General features: G+C 46.4%; 1 protein-coding gene across 5 annotated transcripts in view; it reads left to right on the top strand.

Annotated features, from left to right (window-relative positions):
• The window catches only part of LOC130376927 (rho GTPase-activating protein 21-like), an 88,904-nt gene that overhangs the window by 23,449 nt on the left and 41,202 nt on the right, over positions 1-24,253 (top strand). For 3 of the 5 annotated variants that reach the window (XM_056583858.1, XM_056583856.1, XM_056583857.1), the window contains exon 3: positions 22,993-23,184. In XM_056583858.1, the coding sequence (XP_056439833.1) occupies positions 22,993-23,184 (192 nt within the window). Of the gene's footprint in view, positions 1-14,976; positions 16,140-22,992; positions 23,185-24,253 lie in introns of those variants that run through there. The other 2 variants (XM_056583855.1, XM_056583854.1) reach the window with 1 other exon arrangement.

Here is a 24,253-nt window from a genome sequence, read left to right as displayed (position 1 = left end):
AGGAGAGGGGGGGGGGGGGCTGGGGGGGCTGGGAGGAGGGGAGGAGCAGGAGGGGAAAGACGAAGATGAGGAGGAGAGAAAAACACAAGACAAATAGAGAAGATGTCAGTTTATACGAGCGGGAAGCAAACAGTTAAGGTCATCTCCATCCTGCAAATGAGTCCAGAGTGGGAGTTATTTTGTGAGTTTAATTACATGAAACCTTTATTAAACAGAGTGAGGGAGAGAGAGAGAGATGGAGAGAGAGAGAATGTGCAAAGTTAAAGTGCGAACATCTGCCAGTGCTAGGGGTGACAGAGTTTATTATAGCCTCTCTATGACTACCGAGAGGGATGGAGAGAGTGCATAGAGATATTGAGAGGCAATGGGGAAGAGAGGGGAGAATTTAGGGAAGGTGAGAAGGACTTTAAAAAAAGCTTTTATAGTAGTTTGTTATTTTCCCTGTTTTTCTAACTGCTTTGGCAAAGTCAATGTTTATTTTCCATGCCGCCACAAAAGCTGTTTTGAATTGAATCGAGGAGAAGAGAGTGAGATAGAGCGGGAGTGAGCCTCAGAGAAGGATTGAGGGAGGTAGAAGGAGAGCGAGGGAGCGGGAGAGGGACATAGAGAGAGAGTGATAGCCCTGACGCTTCGCTCTGAAGGGTCTCCCTCAATGGGATCAGCTGAGTCAGGTGTGCCACTCGCCGTAGCCACCAGCCTCGGTAAGTGGATTAGACTGGAGGCACACTGATCATGACTCGCTTCCCGCCTGCTGGATTAAAGACACACCCCCTTCCCTTCAGGTGGACTCCAACATGGTGATGTCATCGCTCTCCGTGCCCTACAGAGGCGGATTGGCCATCGGCAGCCGTACAACTATGTTCTATTTTCCTAAATTGATTAATCGGTTGAATTATACGTTTTGTTTTAATGATCATTCATCCATTGTTCACTAGCATGACTAACGGCGAATGCCCGTTCCAAGTCACCAGAGCTAACAGTAGAACTCATGAATCAATTGGCTTGTTTTTACTGATCAGCAGCCAAGGAGAAGTACAGCCATTCATGCTACAATCTGAAACTGAGAAACCACGATTTGCGTTTGCGCTTCACGTAGCCAACTAAGGATTAAGCAGTGAGTTTTATTTTGATTGATTCATCGACTAAACTCCTCAGCATCAATGTACACGTCACGCTTCTCCTCCGTTTCATTATAATCCCCTCGCATGCAGCGCTGTGTAGGGCTAGGTCTCCTTTCCAACCGCTGGTCTGGCTACAGGCGGCGGCAGGTTAAACGCATTAAGGTCCTGGTCGTTACGTAACCGCCAGCACCAAATGCCTTCATCGCTGGAGAATGAAAGCGCTCCCGTCAAGGATTTATCTGCCAATGGGCTGAAACCATTGAACTCTGGCGTCCCAACACATGATCCACATTTGTGTAAGGTTCCTGTTCCAGATTGATGGCCTGTGAAACCGGCCTGTTTGGTTAGAGTTTTGCCGTCATCGCCAGGGAAACTAACCAAAAGGCTGTAAAGTAATAATTCAGCTTCCAAGCACCAATGTGGTATTTATGTTTGGGCTTAAGATAGAATTTGATGATTTACAATATTTGTCGGGATTACGCTGGACATGAAACTCAAAGCGTCTTGAGCCCGTAGGTGCTGAGTGCATCATGTTAGGAGTTCTTGGTTTTAACCTGCAGGGATGGAGAGCTTCTGCTGGAGGCCAGAGACACATGGGCTGGAGGTCAGCACGCATTGGGACTGGGAGTGTGGACTCATAAACTAACTATGACCTCTGACCCTCTCACAGCCGAACCTGGCCTCAAGCTTTACCTTTGGTCTGTCTTTCAATGTGTAGGTCCTGTAATTGTTTGTTAATGTGTGTTTGTGTGTGTTCGTGTGTGTGTGTGTGTGTGTGTGTGTGTGTGTGTGTGTGTGTGTGTGTGTGTGTGTGTGTGTGTGTGTGTGTGTGTGTGTGTGTGTGTGTGTTTAATCTTTGTGGGTGCTAAAAGAGAGAGTGGATGCGCATGGTTAGCTTATCAACGTGTTTCCCGCCTTGAGCTTAGAGACTGATTTAATAAACAATCGGTTGCTCCTTCTCTGACACACACGCACGCATGCAAGCACAGACACACTCACACACACACACACACACACACACACACACACACACACACACACACACACACACACACACACAAGTGGGCACTTGGTGGAGTTGTTGAGACCATCTGCTCCTTAATCTGGTTCTCAGCAGCTTCATACATTATCTCTCTCTCTCTCTCTGTCTCTGTCTCTCTCTCTCTCTCTCTCTCTCTCTCTCTCTCTCTCTCTCTCTCTCTCTCTCTCTCTCTCTCTCTCTCTCTCTCTCTCTCTCTCTCTCTCTCTCTCTCTCTTTCTCTCTCTCTAATTCCATCTCACTTTCACTTCGTAATTTGTGCACACACACATGTGCATACATGCACACACACGCACGCACACACACACACACACACACACACACACACACACACACACACACACACACACACACACACACACAAACACACTGCTGAGTCAGGCGGAAGAGCACCAGGTCTATGGGTGATGTCATGCGGAGCTTGTGGCTGCAAAACAAACGGTTCCGTCTTCCCTGTGTCTAATCCGTCCGCGGCTTGTGAGGTCATGAAAGCACCCGTATCTCTCGTGATGCAGGCCCTCATCTGCTGGTGGCCCCAGCAGACAGATGGGTCTACCTGCACTGGGTGCTGGGTGGTGGGTTAGCCTTTGATACTTCTCAGACCAGTTAGGTTGGTAAGGAGTCGGACCAATAGAGAAATAAGGAAACAGTGCAATGTACGCAACCGTACTTCAATGAGCATATCCGTGTGTGTCTGTGTTTGGTCTCTGTTTTTTTGTGTGTCCCATTGCTGCCCTTTTCTCCCGTTGATGTGAAAACCTTTTCAACACGTCTTCTGGTCCTATTTCTGTCTTCTGTTGCTCTGGTGTGGAGTGGAATGTTGACCTTGCGTTGTGTTTTGAAGAGCGGAGGCGATTCTGAGAATCGATTTCTCTTCATAATCACGGGGACTTTCAGTAACAAGACGAACCTGTTGTTGCTTCAGCGCTATTCCCGCTCCCTGCCCAGAATGATGCTAGGCACAAGCCCAGCGCCCCCACCGCTGGCTACTGTCAGCTACAGTTAGCTACGGGATTTTTTTTGACGTATTACGGGACTGCAAAAAATAACCTTAGAAATAAACTGCTCATCATAATCAATAATCATCTCACATTCTAAACGTAATCAATAAGTAAAATCTGTTGATGGATTTAGCCTAAATTCACACACGCAGACACACACATCTACACACACAGACAGACACACACACACACATACACACCTACACACACATACACCCTGAAACGCACACACAAACACCATCACATACACACCTACATGCACGCACCTACACTCAAAAAAATAACTTGTTGAATTTACTTAAAAAAATCTTTGTAAGAAATTGCACTAAAAAAAACTAAGTAACTTCAATGCTTTAATAATCAAGTACAACTTAATTGCCGGCAACAAGTAAAATGTACTTGCTGCTAACCTTGACATTTGTGAAAATATTAAGTATATTTTACTTAATTATGTCAATACAGGAACATCATGGTCATCCAAATAGTGAGTAATTCTTACTCGTCTATAATATTTAGTGTTATGAACTGAATAAGTAGATTTTACTATACTTTTTCTGTTTCTATTACTCAGTTGTATTTAGTGGTTTTACACACTAAAATTACGTAAATGTTGCTTAATTTTTTTTGATAAATATTACCAAATGGCAAATAACTAAATGCTCAAAGCACTGATTGTATTGTATGAAATCAAATAACTTGAAGTGTTATTTATTTAAAGTAGCCCCACATACACAACTTCAATAACTGAATAAATCAACAAAAAATAAGGCACTGAGCTTATTAAGCTTGAAAAGACAACAAGATAGGGTACTGTAATGAATGATTTTATTGATAACAAGGACTGGATGAAGATGAATAGTCAAATCTTTTTTCCTATTGCAGTTTCTCAAAACAATGCGTCTCTACGGGAACAGTAAAGCATAGTGTTTTGTAAGATTGTACAAACATAATCGAATACAATGCATAGTAGACGAATGAACAAGAAAGAAATTAAATGATGGAGACATCGACTGGATCCTCTTCTGAAGCATCATGGACGACCATGATCTTGAGGACGTGTTCAGTAGCATCACGGTTGTCCTCCTGCGAAGAATTTACAAGAAAAGAAGACTAAGAGTGAAATAAATATCATGCCAAGATAATGTAACATTAAGAGCCACTGTTTAAGTCGACGTTTTGAGTAGGTTAATGTGGGCCTCAGTGAAAATACAGGCTAGCGCTAACTTAACTAGTTCAAGTGCAAGTCATCGTGAAACATGGCGCCAAAAAGGTATTTGTTTCGACTTGAAGTCAACCATAAACACTTCCCTATAAAAACAACTCGTTTTCGTTTTGAGAGAAGACTTTTTAAGTTAAACTTGTGCTTACGCTTCAGTAATGCAACTCACCTCTACAAACGTTAAGCTAGTCTCGCCTGGTAGACCAAAATGGCGATGGCGAAAAACGAATATTACAGGCACCAACATTACTAACGTATATTGCGTCAAGCAGACTATAATCCAACTATCAAAATGTACACAAACTCTTCTACGATTACAAATATAAAACAGAAAGGCAATTACTCACTCGTCTCGACCCGATCCAGCAAAATTGCGATCCAGAGATCTTGCTTCAGAGCTTCAGAGCCTTCTTCCCGCTTCTTCTCTGGCGCTTCACTGGCTTTACGTTCATACGTTGTCAAATGGCGCATGCGCGAAATCCAATGCGCTGTTTCTTCAGAATAAAAGTTACTTAGAATGTTCAGGTGTTGGTGCAGTGACAATAAATAATTTAATAGTATGCGTAAATATCTAGTAAAAAATACTCTTCCAAGTCAAGAACATTCATTACATTAATATTTTGTGTGTAGTTTCATGTTTTTTTCTAGTTCCTATTGAAACTTGATATTACACTGTAAGAATTACTACTTTTGAATAAGTATACATTACAATGCCTAAAAGTCATTTTTTTGAGTGTACACACGCACGCACACACACACGCACACCTTGAAACTTACACACACACCTTCATACACACACCTATACACACGCACCCACCCACACTCACACCTACACATCTTCTCTCTCACACACACACACACACACACACACACACACACGCACACACAGACTTGACAACATATGTGTGTGTGAAGAAGCATTCCTGGACCCGGGTGTCAGAGCCCCTCAGTGTCGGGGAGAGGGAGGGGACTGAAGTCCGATTAAATGGTGTTTTCCTCTACTTCAGCCGGCCCGCTTCCTTGTCACGTAACCCCTCTATTCAGGATGGACACCCGGACACCGCGACAGGACAGGACGAGTGCCGGGGGCTGTTGTTGTGCAACAGATCCCTTAATCTGGGCCGTTAGGAGGATGGGATGCTACGGTGAAGAATGCTTTGATTTCCCGCCAAGACACACAGTCTGTGTTTCTTTGATGAACAGGGAATCAGGCTTTAAATGGGACTCTTCATTTGGAAGGGGAGGGGGGTTATAGGGTTTATGCAAGCAGGCATTCCTGACAGTACGAGGTGCATGTATACCCGCCCTATGCACACACACAGACACACGCATACACTCATGCGTGTACACACAGACACATGCACACGTCTGACCATGGACTATTTTCCATTAATGTTCAGACTTGGCGAAAAGACCGATTTCTTCTCCTACTCTACTGCCCCTATGGGACTTTACGTACCTGCCCCGCCCTTAAGCAATCCCCTTTCTCTTTCTCTCTCCATGTCTCTCTTTCTCTTTACCTCTCTCTCTTTCTCTCTCTATCTTTCTCTCTCCAGCTATCTCTCTCTCTCTATCTCTCTACGTATGTCTCTCTGTCTCCCTGTCTCTCTTTCTCTCTCCCTCGCTCTTTTTTTCTCTCCATTTTTCTCTCTTGTCTTTATGTCCCTTATCCTCTCTCTCTCTCTCTCTCTCTCTCTCTCTCTCTCTCTCTCTCTCTCTCTCTCTCTCTCTGTCTCTCTTCTGCCACGGCAACAATGAGGCAGCATTCACAGTGGAAATGCATGTGACACTTTCAGCGGAAAAGACCAAATGAATAACTGCTGTGAGGATGTGACCTGAGGGGGGCGCTGTTGAGTTCGTTGGTTCGCTGTAAGCCGTATGGTCGTACTCCGGCGCACATGAAGACTTGGCTGTGGTGGTGTGTCAGATGCTCACAGTAGCTAACCGTCCATCAATCAAACGTTACTTTGACTGCTGCTGGTATTTATGCAGCACTGCAATACAACGTGCTTGACAAGGGAAACAACACCACACCAGAACAAGAAATCAAATTACAGAGATGTTTCCGAGATTTTGATAGCATTTTTATGTTTAAAAAAATTAAACTTCTACGGGTGAAAGACCTCCTGGAGGGGAGTGATGTCATTGCGCGCGTGTCGTTGTCCGTGAGTCAGTAAGAGACAAGGAGCCACCCACGGTTGCGGGGAGGGAGAAAGAGAGAGGGAGGGAGAGAGGAAGAGTGGGAGAGAGAGACATCTCATCCATGTGTCCAGCTGAAGCTGTAGCCCCAGGTGTCCCTGAGCATCTCAGACTCCTGCATTGATGTCATTACATTAATTTGCGCTCCATGACTCACAGAGTCCAAAACAACCTTGTTACTTTGTCTGTCACTCTCTCTTTCTGTCTCTTCATTGCTGCACTGTCCCTCAGCTCCCTCTACCCCTCCGTCTTCATCGGTGTCTCATTCCTATTTTCCCCTTCCTCTCTCTTTGGCTCCATATTTCCTCTGTCTAATGTGTCTCTCTCTCTTTCTCTCTCTCTCTCTCTCTCTCTGTCTCTCTCTCTCTTTCTCTCTCTCTCTCTCTCTCTCTCTCTCTCTCTCTCTCTCTCTCTCTCTCTCTCTCTCTCTCTCTCTCTCTCTCTCTCTCTCTCTCTCTCTCTCTCTCTCTCCCTCTCTTTTTCTCTTTGTCTATTTGTATTCCGCTAATCCTATCAATTAAATTCAAAACACCTTTATTGTCATGGAAAATAAACATTTACTTTGCTAAACCAGTTTAAAATGTAACACATATCTCACTACCCATCGCCATGCCTCTATCTTTGTCCAACTCTATCCAGCTCTCTGCCTCTCTCTCTCTCTCTCTCTCTCTACGTATCCATCTGTTTATCTCTCTCCTTATCTCCATATCTCTCCATTTCCATCCATCCTGTCAACGCCCTTCTCCCCGTGATGGTTTCACAGGTCTCCAGCCGCTGTTAACCGTGTCATTAACAACCCTCCCTTCGCCCCGGGTCACGCTTTTGTGTGTGTGTGTGTGGACGGACGTTAATGTTTTATATGCATGCCTGTTAGCAATGCCGCGTGTGTGCGCTCCGTGTGCTAAGCACACGCACATGCTCATGCGCGGCGTGGTTGTTTCAAAGGGCGTGTCCTGGGGTCTGCATCAACGCTGCTGGCTGATGTCCGAGCGGCCCCTCCCTCGCTCCGTAAGCGATACCAGATCTCTTCCCATACCAGAGCTGTTACGACCCGGTCCGACACGTTTTTTACAACAACACGACTACATCACCACCGGCGGACAGACTTCAAGCTTTCACTGTCCAGCGCTGCACACACCACGCACGCCCCGCCGCCCCCTAAACCACTAGCAGCTGAGGGGGGAAAGAAAAACAGACAGAATATGCATATGATGTGGGCATGGGCCCTGATAGGACGTAAGCGAGCACAACAAACACCCACACGTTGAACACAAGGGGGGCCTCTGGTCGTTAGGAATACTGAGGACTCAACGCGGTCCTCATGTGACTGCCGGTACGACGCCCGCACAGGGGAGGCTGCCTGCACATGCACACACACACTCACAGACACATCAATCAACACTATGGATGGAAAATACCAGAATAAATACATCACATTGAGTGAGGCTGCATGGGAACAGCGTTGTAAAGGCCTGTTGTGAAACCTGGTTGATGGCGGTGCTTGGGATTGCTCAACTTGGCATTTATGAGGGCTGTATTTTGCATCAATGCCTTTTCTCATTATTTCTTTTTTTTTCTATTGCTATTACCATTGCTGCTATTTCTGTTGCTAGCGCTATGGATACCGCTACTGATATCGCTATGGCCTTTTACAAGCACATGTGCCAGACACTGTAATGTGAAGAGCCTCGTATCAAGATGAATATTTAATATTCCAACACGTGTTTAGAGAGTATTTATAGGCCTGAAGAGCCGCTCTCCTGGAAGCTGGATAGATGTCTTGCATATTTCAAACATGCATTGAAAAATACTACCGAGACACGAGACAGCAGCTGATAGCTTGGAAGAGGAGATATGATAAAACTTTATTGATCCCAGAAGGGACATCCGGATTCATGGTGTGGTGTTGCTCAAGTGCGTGTTTGGAACGGGTCTATCTAGACAGTAAACACTAACAGCAACATTAACAAGTTCCAGTTGTTACAAAAACAACAAGAGTGGAATACCAGTGGGGTACCGAAGTATGATGTTGATCAGAGCTTGGGAAGCGAGAGAGGCAACGCATTATTTTTGCTTTTGTTCTAATATTGGTCTGTTGTTTTCTAAATCCCCTTAACTGAGAGACACCCATTCATGTCTAACCATGTCTGAAGAACAGACTTGGTAAAAGGGGATATCTGATCTGGCTGTTTGACCACTGTACCACGGTGTGAGCGACACAACTCTTCCAGTGTATTCCCACCTTAGTCAGGTAGGTCTAGACATCCCCTCCTCACACAAAATTGGACCACTTAACAGCAGCTCTGTCAAAGCGCAGCCTTACATTTTGAGGTCTGCTTACAGCGAGGCTACACAGCTCTACCGACGGCTAACGGACACAGAGGATTCCTGGGCTAAAAGACCTCTTTCAGCCGCTGTGGAAAACCGCCGTGCTGCTCCACGTCTGTACAGGACGGAAACAGTTAGGTGTCCCTCCGTATGCAGGGCTGTACGCTTGCTTTGTTAGGGGGTAGCACTGGTGCTAGCAAGCTAAGGATTTCAGGAGCACGCATAGACTTTGATGAAGTTATTGCTGCCTAACAGGTTTATTCACGGGTGTCCGGTCTTCAATGAGCGTCTCCAGTTATATAGTGTTTTGGTAAGGCTATTGTCCAGGACAGGGTACTTTGTAATTCACTGCTTGTTTAGATATAATGACCAGCATTGCTTATCGACAGTTATCTGGGCGTGTTTACAGCGCCCCACACCCTCTCTAGTTGCTGCTCGTGGGAGTTTACCACGTTGTCGATGGCAGTGCCTAAACCCACGGGATGACATACAACATGAGAATGTATGGTTCACTGGTACTCATTGAATGTCAGTTGTCCAATCACATGGCCGACCGCGCGCTGCACTATGCTTATCTTTTGATGATTTATCCTGCTCCAAAACGTAATATAAATGCTTCTTGTCCACCCAGTGCCGTTTTAGCTGCTTTATTTCACTGGGAAATTTTAAGCGGGAAAGTGAAATCCGAACACATATCCGGCCACATAGTTTGCATTCAAGTGTCGAGTGTTGAAGTCAGACCTCTGTTCTGATCTGGATCAGAATCGGATCACAAAAGCTGCATGCAAATGACAATGGATTAAAGTTAGATGCTGTGGCGACGAATGACTCGTTGTCTTTGTTGACTTTCTCGGTTGTCATCATTCCGGCTGTTTGAAGTAACTTTATTAACTACCGAAAAGTACTTTGTTTTTAAGTATTTTTTTAATTATGGTGGATGTCTGAAAAGGTCCTTATCTTTTAGCTTCTATGCTAGCTGTTCGTAGCAGTTCTCGGTTAACGTGATCACAAGAAAGCATTCTGTAGTTTGAACGAACAGAAGACGCTTTAAAAATACTTTTCCTCTAAAGCATTGCTCTAATAAGGGGTAGGTATTTGTCGGGACAAGAAAAGTGTATTTCCGCCTATTTTAACAGACATGATACCAGCATAACCCACTTGCACAGGTTTGAGTTGATTCATATTTCTCTTCGCACACAATAATCTTTCATAGCATTTGCGATCAAAACCGTCCAACTGTACAGCCATGATATGGGATCCTCTCCAATAGCCACGACCTGTTGGTCCGACCTCCTGAATGTGTTACAGTGTCTGAGTGATTCCATCCCTGGTTTGTGTTGCTACACATCGCAGGTGTATGTTTGAACCATTGCACTGCATTTTTGCACAAAAAGCATAAGATAAATGATGTTTGTGTGTATTTGATGTAACTGCCTCCGTTTGTGATTATGTTTAGCAGTATGGTTTCAATCGGATGACTAACTACTGCTATTGCTTCAGCAATCGCTATTGCTGACTAAGTGTTGCACACAGAGCTAGAAGTATAGAGGCCTTTAGAAACCTGCTCATGCAGCAGTTTGTGTCTGCAGCAATACTAGTAGTTGCTTTGATTGTTGTCAGACTTACCCGTAAATCTTTGCGATAAGATGCTAATGACTCGATGTCAATGGGAGTAAAGTATCATAATGTCTATGATAGTGTAGTAGATGATAGTGATATTCTTCATAAAAGCATTTTACATCGATCCAGTCTCTTATTTTAAAAGGTGGAAGTAAAGGAAGAGAGAGGGGGGAGTAGGAGAGATCACACAATTAAAAGTGCATATTCAAAATTCTCTCTTTGCCCTAATTTGATGTGTTGTATTTGATACTACACATAAAAAAACCCTTGGATCTGTATTTCTGTTGCTCCAGGTTATTTGCTTCATTGCGTATCCCCTTCTATTCAGCCCCTCGTCGCTGCTGTTACTAGTGCAGCCCTCCACCCCTCCAGCCCTCAATCCTCCCCCTTTGTGCTCCTAGGGTGAGCAGCAACAGCGGCATGAGAGGCAGTGCTGTCTTGGAGGAAATCCCCCTTTCTCCTGGCTCTGCCTGACGCCCAGTGAACTGCGGAGGCTCTAGCGATCTTTCAGGCTCTTTCAAAATGCTCACATCGCTTGGTAATCTGTGGCCTGAGTTTGCGTTTTCTTGGGTCACTTCGCATTTGCTAACTTTTTCTTGCCTGGCAAGGGAGACAGTCTTACACACGGTGCAATCTGTGCATGGTTGGTCTCCAAAAGTCAGTCCAGTTGTTTTGAGGTTAGTTTTGCGGAGCTAGGCTTTAATAACTCTCGATAAAACACAACTTTCTGTGATATTCACAGCTCACAAACACTCACTGCTTGTTTTGTAAACCTCAAGTGTTTTCTTTGCCATGAGAACTCACAAAGAATGTGCCTTTTTACTTTTTTACTGGTAAAATGATACTTTCAATTGCATATAATTTGGCTTAACCATATATCATTTAGGACATACTTGGTATTTCCTACAGTTTGCACAACAGCTTTGGGAAGAAGTGCATGACAGACTCTTGTCGTGTACAATAGCTTCTACTGTTCTCTGCGGACCTCAGACTGAACACCCGTGCCGAGAAATGAAATATTTTCAGAGCTGTTTTCCAAGAACTTGCATCCGAAGTTCTTGGACGTGATTAGACTGGAGGTAAGACTAACCTGCTGTTGGACTACACTGCAAACAAATTAAAAGCAGGCTTTTTTCCTTATCCTCCTCCTTACAAAAATAAACGAAACACTGACTGAATTCTCACAGTTCCTGTTCCCATATCACTCTCTCCCAGCATTGGCAGAGGAAGAGCAAAATACTTCCAAACCAACCAACGACGTCATGTAGTATTCTCTTTTATCCAAAGTGACTTCCAGTGATGCAGATGTGGAGTCATGGTAGACGCCGGTCGGAGTCAGAGGGCCGCTCGCTCAAAGATTGAGGGCTGAACCCCCGAGCCCGTTGGCTGAGACCCCAACCCCCTAACCACCGGATCAGCCCGGCCCCTCGCTGCCACTTCCCCCGTCCAGACGCATCCAAAGTGATTAATTGGAGCCAAATCCTTCCACCCTGAGCCTGGTCTACATCCGAGCCACCTGCTGTCCGGACCAGGGTACTCCACGGTGGGGGGGTGTGGAGGGTGGTCCCCCCCCCCATCAGGGTGGTGGACGGAGGGGCTTTAAGGTGGCGCATTGTGGGCAGGCTTGGCGACAGGCTGTTGCGGGGCCTTCATTAGCCGGTCCTTTGTTACAGTAAGCTGGACCTCACGGGCCCACGGGCCCACATGCACACGGTCGAGATACCCCCCCCGACACCCAGCGGTGGGCCTGAAAAGACCCCTAATCCCCCCGACGCAAGACTTTCTCCCTTTTCTTTCTGCTCTTGCACTCCCACACGCACACGCACACACACATGTACATGCGCACACGCGCACACACACACACACACACACACACACACACACACACACACACACACACACACACACACACACACACACACACACACACACACACACACACACGTAAAACTGCTTGCTCACAACAGCACATCACATCCTAAGAAACTTTCTTTCCGTCCTTCCTTTCTTCCTCTCCTTCGTTCCTTCCTCATTCTTTCTGTTCCTTCTGGAGTTCCAAAAGAAAGAGAGAAAGAAGTTCTTTCTCTCCTGAACTCCGGTGACCCACAGTGCTGCACATACAGGGCCCCTCTCGCATTGTTATACAAATCAGATCCAGAGTTAATCAACTAATAAAACCTACAGGCTCTTCAAAATAAGAGCGGGGGGCGGCTGGGACCGGACTAGACGGCCTGGTTTCCATTGCAATGTAAACATCTGAAACAACACTGTGAATGTTGGTCACAAAATACTTTCTGACTGGAATTCTGGGTTGAACAGAGACTTACTGTACTCATCGCTCCAAAATCCATCATCCATCCATCCATCTCTCCATCCATTCATCTTTGTCTATTTTTCATTCCTTACATCCCACACCCCAGACTTCCACTTCCGGTTCTTGGTGCTGGTTAAGCTATAGCACACCACTAATATGCCATTGGTTCACCGACCATGGCCGTGTCTGGCCGCCCCGTGCCAGCCCTCCTAACCTCCCCCTTCTCAGTGCCCTGTCCCAGGCAGCCCTGGCTGGGTGTTAGGCCCTGCAGTGTGTTTATGTGTGGATCCACGAGGACCACCAGCTGGGGCACGCGGGCAGAGAGCAGTTTGATCATGTTTCATCACGAGTCCATCCTTAGAGAAAATTATTCTCTAAGGATGAATCATTTTCAATTAACCAATAATAGTGGGATTATTGGTTAAGTATTATCGTTTTCTTATGATTATCGTTATCGTTATTCCAATGAATACTGATAAACATATTGATAAAAACAGTACGATCTGTGGCAGCTGAGGTGACTAAGATCCTCACACCACACACAAGCGCATCACCTCTACCAAGAGATTGTTGACACACTTACTGGTCAAGCCAAGAGAGATGGACACCAATGCCTGTGATTAACGCAGCGCTTTACGGCTTGACAAAAACTTCAATGAATTAGTTATGCCCGTGTTAACGAACCTATTTTAACACGGCGTTGTGTCCCGTAACAAAAACGTACTAACTAATTCTCAATAACTGAATCCCGTCTCTTAACATCATCAAACAGCTTCCTCGAGAACAGCCAGCTGCGTGTATGAGACTGAGTACGACCAGTGTCCTCGCTCCTTCGACACACATCACCACACACAGTCCATCCTTTTGTCATCATCGTCTCACATGGGAATAATCAGAGGAGCCAGAACAATATGGAAAACCCCACAGAGTCTGCCTTTAATTTTAGAAGCCATTCAACATGGAGAGCTGTCCGTGAACGTCTCTCGTCTTGGGCCTCGAACACAGAGCGTCCCCTTGTGAGGGCCAGGCCGGCCGCGGCCTTTTGACGCGCATAGCATAAATGTCGGAGATGGACGCGCTGAGCTATTCCGGCCCCCGTCTTTTTCCATATGGAATGCCGCGCGCTATATCGGGGCGGCGGAGCGAATGTGGTAACAAGATGCTCATAACTTCATGTGGAGAGGGAACATTCCTCGCCCTGGCTTCCTCCTGGGTTTCTCCTCGCTCTCTCTCGCTCTCTCTCTCTCTCTCTCTCTCTCTCTCTCTCTCTCTCTCTCTCTCTCTCTCTCTCTCCTGGTGTTAAATGGAGTTAAAATAGAGGAGAGTGTTTAAGGTTTGAGGAATTCGTCCTGACACGCACGCGTGCGGGCCGACCGCTGATGGACACAGATGAGTTGTTGTGAGGAGGGTCGAGCCCCTCGCTGTTTGTTTTGGGGGGGTTGCAGTCTGATTGTTTGTCATATTGGACGCCTTTATAACATTGTATATTGGACCAAATCGAGGTGTCCGTTTCTGGATATAGTGAATACCATAACATTGAAGTAGACTGGATATTAACATGACATTAATATAGGATGCATAATGCTAATCATTTACACCACTTTACTCTACAACCTTTGCACGATACTGGGCTGCATTAACACTACACTGCACTGCATAAACAAGTTACAAAACGTAACTACTACATTAGACGACAGACTTCTGTTACCTTCATGTGGACTACAGGGTGTGTGTGTGCAGCGCGGAAGTCCACATGCTCGTCTTTATCAGCATCAGAAGTATTTCACTGCTTCCTCCTCACACTGTGAAGACCCAGACCCAGCTGGCCCCGCAACCTGTTCCACTGCCAGGCTCACACACACACACACACACACACACATGCACGCACATGCACAGACACACGCATGTGCGCACATCCAAGGGTGCACGCACATTAACTGTGTGTGATGCCTTGCGCAGCTCCTAGAAATTTGAGTGGGCGAGAGAGGAAGAGATAAAGAAGAGAGAGAGGGTACGATAGGGACATGGAGAGGAAATGCATACGTGTGTGTGTGTGTGTGTGTGTGTGTCTGACAAAGAAAATAGAAGATTGTGTATGAGAGAAGGCGGGGGGTGTATATGTGAGAGAGACTGTGTGTGTGTGAGGGGGAATGTGTATGACAGCGGAGGAGGGAGAGAGGATGCACATGAGTGCGAGGGAGAGAGGGAGAGGGAGAGAGAGAGAGAGGGAGAATGTGTGAGGGAGCGAGCGCATGTGGGTGTGTCTCTTTGGCCGGGGCCAGCCCGCACTCCCGGCACGGCTCTGTGTTGTAACTCTGAGGCGCTCTCAGTGGAAACACCATGTCTGCGCCCGATGGCTGGAGGAGCCGCACGACGCGCTGCCAAACGCAACACAACACAGCGCCGTAGAACCTGACGCAATGGAATAGAAGGGAACACATCAGCAGAGCGGAGCGGCGCGGGACGGAGTAGAGCAGAGCCTCAGGAGCGGCAGAGCGGCGGGAGGGGAACGGAATGTGCGGGATCGGGAACGGGACGTAGCGTACGGGGCTAACGGGGGGGTTAGGGTTGTCATAGGACGGATCGGGAAACGGAACGCGATTGCAGTTGGATTGGGAATGAAACCGAACGGAACGGAACGGAACTGAAGGCAACGGAATCGGAGGGGGATGGAAGAAAGACAGCAGGAGGGAGGAAGACAGGCAGGGAGACGGGGAAGGAAAGTGCATGATCGGAAAAGGACACCTGCTGCGGATCGGAACATGCTGTGGTAATCGGAAGGTGAAGAGAGTAAAGCCAAACAGAGAGACGGTGGATTGTTCATTTCATTGAGATAAAGATAAACTCTCTCAATCCCAGACAAGGAATTCAGCGGTGAATCCTTTATGAGGTGGTGGCCATCTCTGGGACCGCATCTCTGCTTACCGTCGGCCCCTTCTCATCTATCTTCCACCGCCGGGCCCCTGGCCCGGGCGATGCCATGCTGGCCCAGAGGAGCGGGCCGACGCCGGGCCCTAAGCCTGCGCCGGTAACGGACGACCCAGACCTCGCGGAGACCCGGGAAGGCACCGTGGTGGGCCGGCAGTCCCCGTCCCCGCCCGCGTCCCCCGGGAGCAGCTGTCCCTGGGCCCGGCTGGCCGGCGTGGACGGCTGTCTGGTGGAGCCCTACTGCCTGTGGTTCCAGCTGCTGGCCCGGGCCTACTGGGGGGACGTGGAGCTGGGTGGCGGCGGCCCCGTCAGGTGCATGTCCTGGGCACGGCTGCGCGATGCCTCCAGGAGGAACTGTGTGTGTTCTAAGGTAAAGGTGGAGCCTTGAGAGGGGGAACTAGGTGTTCTAGGGAAAGGTTGGTTCTCTGACTTCTCTGAGGGAGTGGGTTCTAGGATAAGCTTGTTTCTATTGGCAACCTGTGTGTGTTCTAGGGTAAGGTTGGTTCCCTGACTGTAGGAACCTGTGTTTGTTCTAGGGTAAGATAGGTTCTATAACCAACCTGTGTGTGTTTTCTAGGGTAAAGTTGGTTCTATAGTCAACCTGTGTGTGTTCTAGGGTAAAGTTGGTTCTCTGACTGAAGGAACCTGTGTGTTTTCAAGGATAAGGTTGGTTCTTTAGTCACCCTGTGTGTTTTCTAGGGTATGGCTGGTTCTATAGTCAACATGTGTTTGTTCTAGGGTAAGATTGGTTCCTGACTGAGGGAACCTTTGTGTTCTATGGCGATGGATCCCACTCTACTTAGGGCGCTGTTATACTCCTACCAATTTTACAACTAACCCAACACTGACTCAAAGAGAGATCACAGCCTCATTATGAAAACGTTCCATGCATAATTAACATGATATGTGTCTAGCAGGATTCGACATTATAACATACAGAGAGAGCAGATTGAAATAACACAGATACAGGCTCATAAATATCTCAGGGCGATGCATTTATGCTTCAGCTGTATTGTAAGTTCCGGTTGAGTATCTAGTTTTATATTTACTATGTCTTAATGGACAGAGAGGCAGTATCAGAGTTTGTCGGTAAGAGTTACATTGGATTCTGTGAGAGAGAGAGAGATATGGCTGATGGGCTGATTGGTGATAGGCTGTGCTTTGCGGTGATGTAGGTATATTTAAGCTTCTGTCCAGGTCATAGTGTTTTCTGTATTGTTAAATTGATGTTAAATCTTATATTTGACTATTCACATGTTCAAGATCAGATCATGAGATTACTTTTACTGTAATCATTATAACCATAAAAATCCAAAGGTTTTAGCTTTAAGCATCATTTAATTATACAATATCACAGCGTTGGGCCGATTTGTACAAAGCACAGTAGTGAACTTTTACCACATTCGTAAGATTAAAATTTTCAATGTATTCCAACTGCCAAAAGAGCCAGCCCTTATATTTTCAGAGCTGCCAGTCTCGTCCCCTCGCCGTCTAAAAAGAACACCCACAGCAATTCATATTTCACATTCAAACGTAATAAAAACGTACATAAATATAGGCTTTTCCATATCCGGTGCGGTGCCCTGTTGGAATAAAGTATCTCATTGACTGAACCTCTGGGCTGGGGCGGACGGTGAAGCCATACTTTCCTACGATGGAGGGAAGGAGTGTGCGTAATACCAGCGAGAAATAGCCTGTGGTCTGAGAGAGAGAGAGAGAGAGAGAGAGAGAGAGAGAGAGAGAGAGAGAGAGAGAGAGAGAGAGAGAGAGAGAGAGAGAGAGAGAGAGAGAGAGAGAGAGAGAGAGAGAGAGAGAGAGAGAGAGAGAGAGAGAGAGAGAGAGAGAGAGAGAGAGAGAGAGAGAGAGAGAGAGAGAGAGAGAGAGAGAGAGAGAGGAGGTGAAAGAGAGAGAGAGGAGGTGAAAGAGAGGGACATAGAGGGAGAGTCAAGCAAGGCTTAGGGAGAGAGAGACACACAGACACCCCACAGAGAAAGCCAGCCCTGGAGAAATGCAGTTCACATCTAAACAAACACCCACACATACATCCAAACAACTGCACTCACACGTGCACATGGGCCAGCCTGCAGGCTGCCTTTCAGGCCATATGTGCGTCCAGCAGCTAGCTAGCCTATCAGCCTCACCCCTCTGCAGCAACACACTGAGGTCTGTTTTAATGAAGGCCAACAGCGTGGGGTGGGCACATCTTGGCAGACATGACACAGTACAGTGTTTCCCCCAGTAAATGTCTCAGTCAAGGTGGTAAGTAGTCGGTGGTGTTGTTGGCGCGGCGCAAAGCGCCGGGACGAAAAATTTTGGGGGTATTTTGCTCAAAGATGCCAGTACGCATGAATGAAATAAACGACTGTTTATTTCCATATAAATAAACAACAGTAGGTACAAATGTTGTGCAAACATGCAGACACTACAAAATAAAATTAAAGAAAAGTGCAAATTAAATACAAATAATGGACAATACACTTAACTTTTGTATGCAAATTCAACTATTTACAGTTCCTTTTTTGGATCTTATTTGCGGCACAGCTGACAAGAGGCATCAGTGCATGCAATTCTGCGTGGCTGTGCAAAGAACAGTTCCAGCGCCCTGCTGTAATTGAACTTTTTTTTTTTTTTTTTTTTTTACTTTTTTTTTTTCAATTTTTTCAATTTTTTTTTTTTTTTCAATACATTGGTAGTCAAGGCGGGGCCCTAGTCTTGTTAAGGCGGCCGCCTTAACAAGATAGTGCTGGGGGAAACCCTGCAGTATACTTATCTCTTCAACGGTGGGTTTGCTTCTCAGTGGTGGCTGCGGCTGTGATCTCTCTTTGAGTCAGTGTTGGGTTAGTTGTAAAATTGGTAGGAGTATAACAGCGCCCTAAGTAGAGAATGGGATGGAAACATCACCTACACACAGGAAAATATGTTGAACCGTCATCTCGTTTTGTCCCGTTTCTTTCCTTGCTGCAACCGGCTAGCGGCTTTTGCTACAAGCAAGTCAAGTCTATCATCCTTTCAAATCCTCTCTCTTTTTACATTTGTACCACGCTGGCACTGTATCCCATTGGCCTCCTTTGGTTGTGTCCTTTTTTTTTCATTTTCCAGCTGGAAAAACGGCAGAAATAGTAGTGTTCTTACTGAGTGTACCACAGTTATGGTGGTGCTTCCGTTAAAGAATGACAGGCCTGTCCACGTGCCAGCCCTGCTCTATAATTCAACACGTTTTATATATAGAGATACAAAGCGAGTATCTGTAAGAGGTTGTGTTCAAACGTGCATGACTGCACGTGTGTGTGTGTACAGACATCAGGGTAAGAGTTTGACGGCCTAATGGCTCTAATCTGTAATTGCGTAACTTCCCATGCATATTTTAAGGAACAAACAGCGCAAGATGATGGAGCTGAATTTGCTCCGCTCCACTCTTTTCTGTATTACATCACCTCCTGTTTTCCTCTGTTCCTTCCTCTCCTCCCCTACTTTCCCCTCCAATTGTTTATTCTCTTCTACTCTTTCTTTACTCTGCTCATTCCTCTCCTCACCTCCACTCCTCTTCACATTTCCCATCGCTTCACCTCTCCTCTTCTCTTTAGTTCTGGACTCAACTCTTTTCTCAGTTTTCTGTTATTTTCTTCCCTTGCCGTGCACCACTCCCAATCTGTCCGTTTTCTCCTCTCCCCCTCTCTTGTCCCCTCTCTCCCCCTTCTCTGTCCCCTCCCCCCCTACTCTCTCTCTGTCTCCATGCCTTGCTCTCTCCCCTCCACACTCGTCCCCTCTCTCTCTCCCTCTCTCTCTGTCTGCATTCATATGGTCTGAAGGGTATTTGTGGTGATGTCACCAGCTGTGGGACCACACCTAGCCATCCCCCACCTCCGCCTTTTTCTCTCTCTCTCCCCCTGGGGTTTCCCCAATGTCGATCGCCCAGACAACCAGAGGAGGGGACAGTGGAAGAACAAGATGTTGTTTATTGTGATTGTGTGGTTTGTTTGTGTTTAGCAACGCCACTCCAAATATACATCTCTGTGGCAGGAGGTTGTGTGTGTGTGTGTGTGTGTGTGTGTGTGTGTGTGTGTGTGTGTGTGTGTGTGTGTGTGTGTGGGTGGGTGCATGTGCCTCTGTGTGTGTGTGTGTGTCCGTGCCTGTGTGTGTGTGCTTGTGTGTGTGTGAGTTGTTGCTAAGTTAAATTTGGGGCGTAATTAAACCACCGTGGATGCTTTTAAACGAGGGTTTGTTGGTATTGTATTTTGGAGAGTACGTGGGAAGGGGTGATGAGAGAGAGAGAGAGAGTAGGAGAGAGAGAGAGAGAGAGAGAGAGAGAGAGAGAGAGAGAGAGAGAGAGAGAGAGAGAGAGAGAGAGAGAGAGAGAGAGAGAGAGAGAGAGAGAGAGAGAGAGAGAGAGAGAGAGAGAGAGTAGGAGAGAGAGAGAGAGAGAGAGAGTAGGAGAGAGAGAGACATTGAAGGAGGGACAGAGAGAGAGAGACTGATGGGGGATATCTTGGGATGTTGCACTGGATAAAATGGCTTCACACTTTAGGGTAGGCTGTAATGATGGACAACAGAAGGAAAACGTGTTCAATCATTTGCACTCTTAACACAACACTCCTACGCAAGTGCTTTGTTTCTGTGCCATTGTACTCTTTGAATGTTTATGTATATTTTCCCAGAGGTCTCTGAACATCATCTTCAGGAAAAATAATAAGGGTTTCAAAGAGGGTGGGGAGTTGGGGTTCACGAGGTGACTCATTGTATTCTTCAGCTTGGTTGCCGTGGTTACGCTCCGAGACACAAAAGCAGTTTTGAGTTCTCCATCTCCGTAAACACGTTTTAGGTAACAGATAGTTTAACATGACTAAGGCCAACCTACAGAGAACAAGTGTGTGTGTGCAAGCGTTCTCGCCCGTGTGCGTGTGTGTGTGTGTGTGTGTGTGTGTGTGTGTGTGTGTGTGTTGCGGTTTGAACCCGAGGATGACGGAACGCGTGTGCTATGACCGAAAGTGTCTGTGACGAGGCGGTGTTTTCTTAGTTTTTATTTAGTCCGCTATGACGAGGGACGTTAAGGAATGTCCGTTACGTTCTGTCATCACGCTGCCCATCAGAGTCCAGCGGCTCCCATTGCTTTTAATGGGGCTGTAAGCAGAACCACATGCATTCTTAAGCAACCACTAGGCTGGGATAATACAGTGATTTAGCTGCATGCCGGGTATTACCCTCAGATTCATATGACTGATGACAGGAATATTCCGATTTTATTTTCCCCTCAACTTTATTCCTCCCTCGCATTTTTTTTTCATCATCATCATCTTCATCATCATCGTTATTGTTATTTTAACTAGGGTGTTCCACTAACTGCCTCAGCTGACTTGGCATTCTGAGACCTAGCAGTCTCTAGCTGGGTCCAAAATACGATATAACGCTCTGTGGATCAACTCATGTCATGTCTCAAATCTAGTAAGAAACAATCGGTATCCACGCAGGCAATTCCTCCGTTCCGTCCTTAACCAATTAGATCAGAGGCAAGAGGCCTCGTTGCCACGGCCACCAATGGGTGACGTGAGGTGCTATTCCGAGTGGCTGACGGAGGCTTACGGTTTCCCTTTAACTTCCGCCTACAACCAACCACACAAACCGATAGTGGTTAGAGACCTAGATAAGTACTGTGTTTTCCTGGCCGTTCACAGTCCTTCATGGCGGTCCACAAAGTGCTTTTCTCATGGAGTCTCCCGTGGAGCGCTGTTGTCATTAGAGACCAGGAAATACTCTGGCTTCTCTGAAGGATGTTAAAACTAACACCGCAGACCTAAAACACCCTGTCCCCGCGTAGCCTCTCTGGCTTACCGAGGGGCAGACAGCGCTGGGTCGGGGTGATTACGTAGACGGGGAACGCATTAAGCTGTTGCAATGTCAACAATAAACAGAGTGACTGTCGGCCCATTAGTGTGTGCAGCAATCCCAACGCGTTCCTGCTGGAAGATCAACCTCACATCCAGCTGTGTGGGTGTGATGGCGTGTTGGCAGTGCACAGCTCATCCCTCTAGCAGGACTTTTTGGGTCCGTTACTCGTTGTTGTTGTTTTTGTTACGTTCACGTTGGAGCCCTTTGAGATTGTAAAAGGGATTAAGTGCTGTGCAAATAAAGTGGAGTTGACTTGGAAGGTGCAGTAGTAATAATGAGGGTGTGTTAGCTATGCCTAATGAGGGACCACTGCTGTGCTTCGTTCCAAGCCATTAGGAGTAAACTGAGGCAGCTTCAAGGCTTGATTTACAAAGTGTTAAGGGGACAGAGTTAAACGGCCACCTCAGGCCAAGAGCAAAACCTGGGCTTCTCTTGATGCCTGGTTTAGTGCATCACATGTAGGTGAATATTGAAATTGTATATAACTATTACCAGGTGGTATTATAGATTAGAGATCCTGATTCATGGAGGGTTGACTTTTTCAAAATCCTAGTGATGTTGTGTTATGGTATGTTCGCTTAGACTAAGGTACTCTTGATAACTGTCTTTATTGAATAAGAAATTCAATAATACAATCCAAATAGAGAGATATCTGTGAAGGAATTCCTGAGTGAACTTCCTTATTGATTATCCTCTCTGTGAGAGGTCAATGTATCAGCTCCAATAAAATGGTTAAGAAGGTTTGAGGAAGTATAGCAATGTTGGGATTCAAAGCCACGCCTCCAGAGAGACTGGAGTGTAAAGCCAGGGCCTTAGACCGTCGGGCCGTGCCACCAAAGCCCTGTAGAATATCCTGAATGCCTGCTTTCCCCTGTGTGTGAAGAGTCTCCTTATTGAAGTCAGGGCCGGGGCTTGTGACTGTAATTTAACAGTGGCGTGTAATGAGGCTGAGAACAGTCCCTCTCTGTGGAGCTGCCTCCTCAGAGAGGGACTTCATTTATAGAGCATGTTTCTGGACAGAGTGTAAAGTGCTTAACACGGCAGATTAAAGCACATGATGGAAACAACAATAAGGCATTGATGTCAGCGGCATTATTTATTTTTAATCATGAAACAGGGAAAATATTTGGTGATGTGATCCATTTAATCCAACGTATAACTTAATATTAAGAATGTCTGTTGACTGTAATATAAAAAAACGTAAACAACAAAGAAATCATAATTTTGTCGAAAATCATTCCCCTGATTTTGCAAATGTTTTGCAGAAGAATCCCTGTTTAAAGTAGCAATTATTATGAAAAATAATCAAATTCCTGTTCTCTCGTCATCTTTCCCTCCAGGCCAAGCGGAAGGACGGGCGGGACCAGAGCGAGACGTCCACGGCGCCCTCTCCTGGCGGGGAGGAGGAAGAGCCCTTCTCCTGGCCGGGGCCCAAGACCCTGCGCCTGCAGCGCACCTCGCAGGGCTTCGGCTTCACGCTGCGACACTTCATCGTCTACCCGCCCGAGTCGGCCGTCCACTGCTCCCGCAAGGTCAGTCCTGGTTCCGTGGCAATAGCCAGGATAGTCCAGGGGTTCGAGTGAAAAATTGTCTGGGTTTGAATTCCCCCCCAATGCCATCGACCAGGATGTTAGCATCGTTGAGTGAGGATGGTTCCAGTGGTTGGGGTTGTTGGAGGCTAAGCTGATGGGTTAGTTCCCGCCCATATGTCTGCTCCCTACCTTAATCTCATGTCTGTGATCTTATACCACACATCTGTCTGTTAAATTAGTGAATGACTTAAGTAGTGATGACTAGTGCCTTTATCAGTGTGCTTTCGGTAAAAGCATAGTAGTTAGTCCTCTAAATAGTCAAAGCAAGTTCTCGTTTTACAAGCGGGACAATAGGGGAGTTATGAGTAACCGTGATAAGGATAAGTTGCGTCAGTCAATGTTATCTTTCCCTGGTCTTTAAAGCTGAATTCCCGTAAGTCCTTGCTCTGATACATCAACAACAATGAATGTCTTTTACTGGCAAGGTCATCGTGCCCACATCTCTAATAGTGGGTTCTCAAATGTGATGCAGGCCTTTGGAAAAGTCAACAGTTAAAGCTGAAGCAATTGTCATATTTGGTTTTAGTCCATGTGAAAATCTTGAGGGCCACTGTTTGTCGACTGTTGGTCACCACTGTCCTGATGTTGAATTGTTACTTCAATATGGACAAATAGTGTTTTGAAAAAAACAGTACCCTATCAAGATGCGTCTTGGTAGGGTGGACTGGACTGGAATGGTCCAGTCCAGTGGTTAAGGAGTTTGAGCCAAAGAAATTCTTGACTCCAACCCCAGTGTCCGCAGTCCGTTGAGCACAATGTCCTGAACTCCTACCTGCTCTTGAATAGAATGGATCTAAAACCCTGAACCCACTCTAAAATGCTTTGCATAAAAGTCTCAATGCTAAACTACTATCATCCCCTTGGCTCCCTGCCAGTCATCCACCAGATAACATAAGCGTCAAGCGGGCCTCGTACATTAATCTGCCCTTCCAGAACTGTCTGAGACCTAATATCACGCAACGGCCAAGACTTTCGGTGGAAGAAATGATCCTCGCACCAAGCCGCTGAA

The sequence above is a fragment of the Gadus chalcogrammus genome, chromosome 23, assembly GCF_026213295.1.
Source record: "Gadus chalcogrammus isolate NIFS_2021 chromosome 23, NIFS_Gcha_1.0, whole genome shotgun sequence".
Lineage (NCBI taxonomy): Eukaryota > Metazoa > Chordata > Actinopteri > Gadiformes > Gadidae > Gadus > Gadus chalcogrammus.
This window is presented reverse-complemented; position numbering and strand designations above follow the sequence as displayed.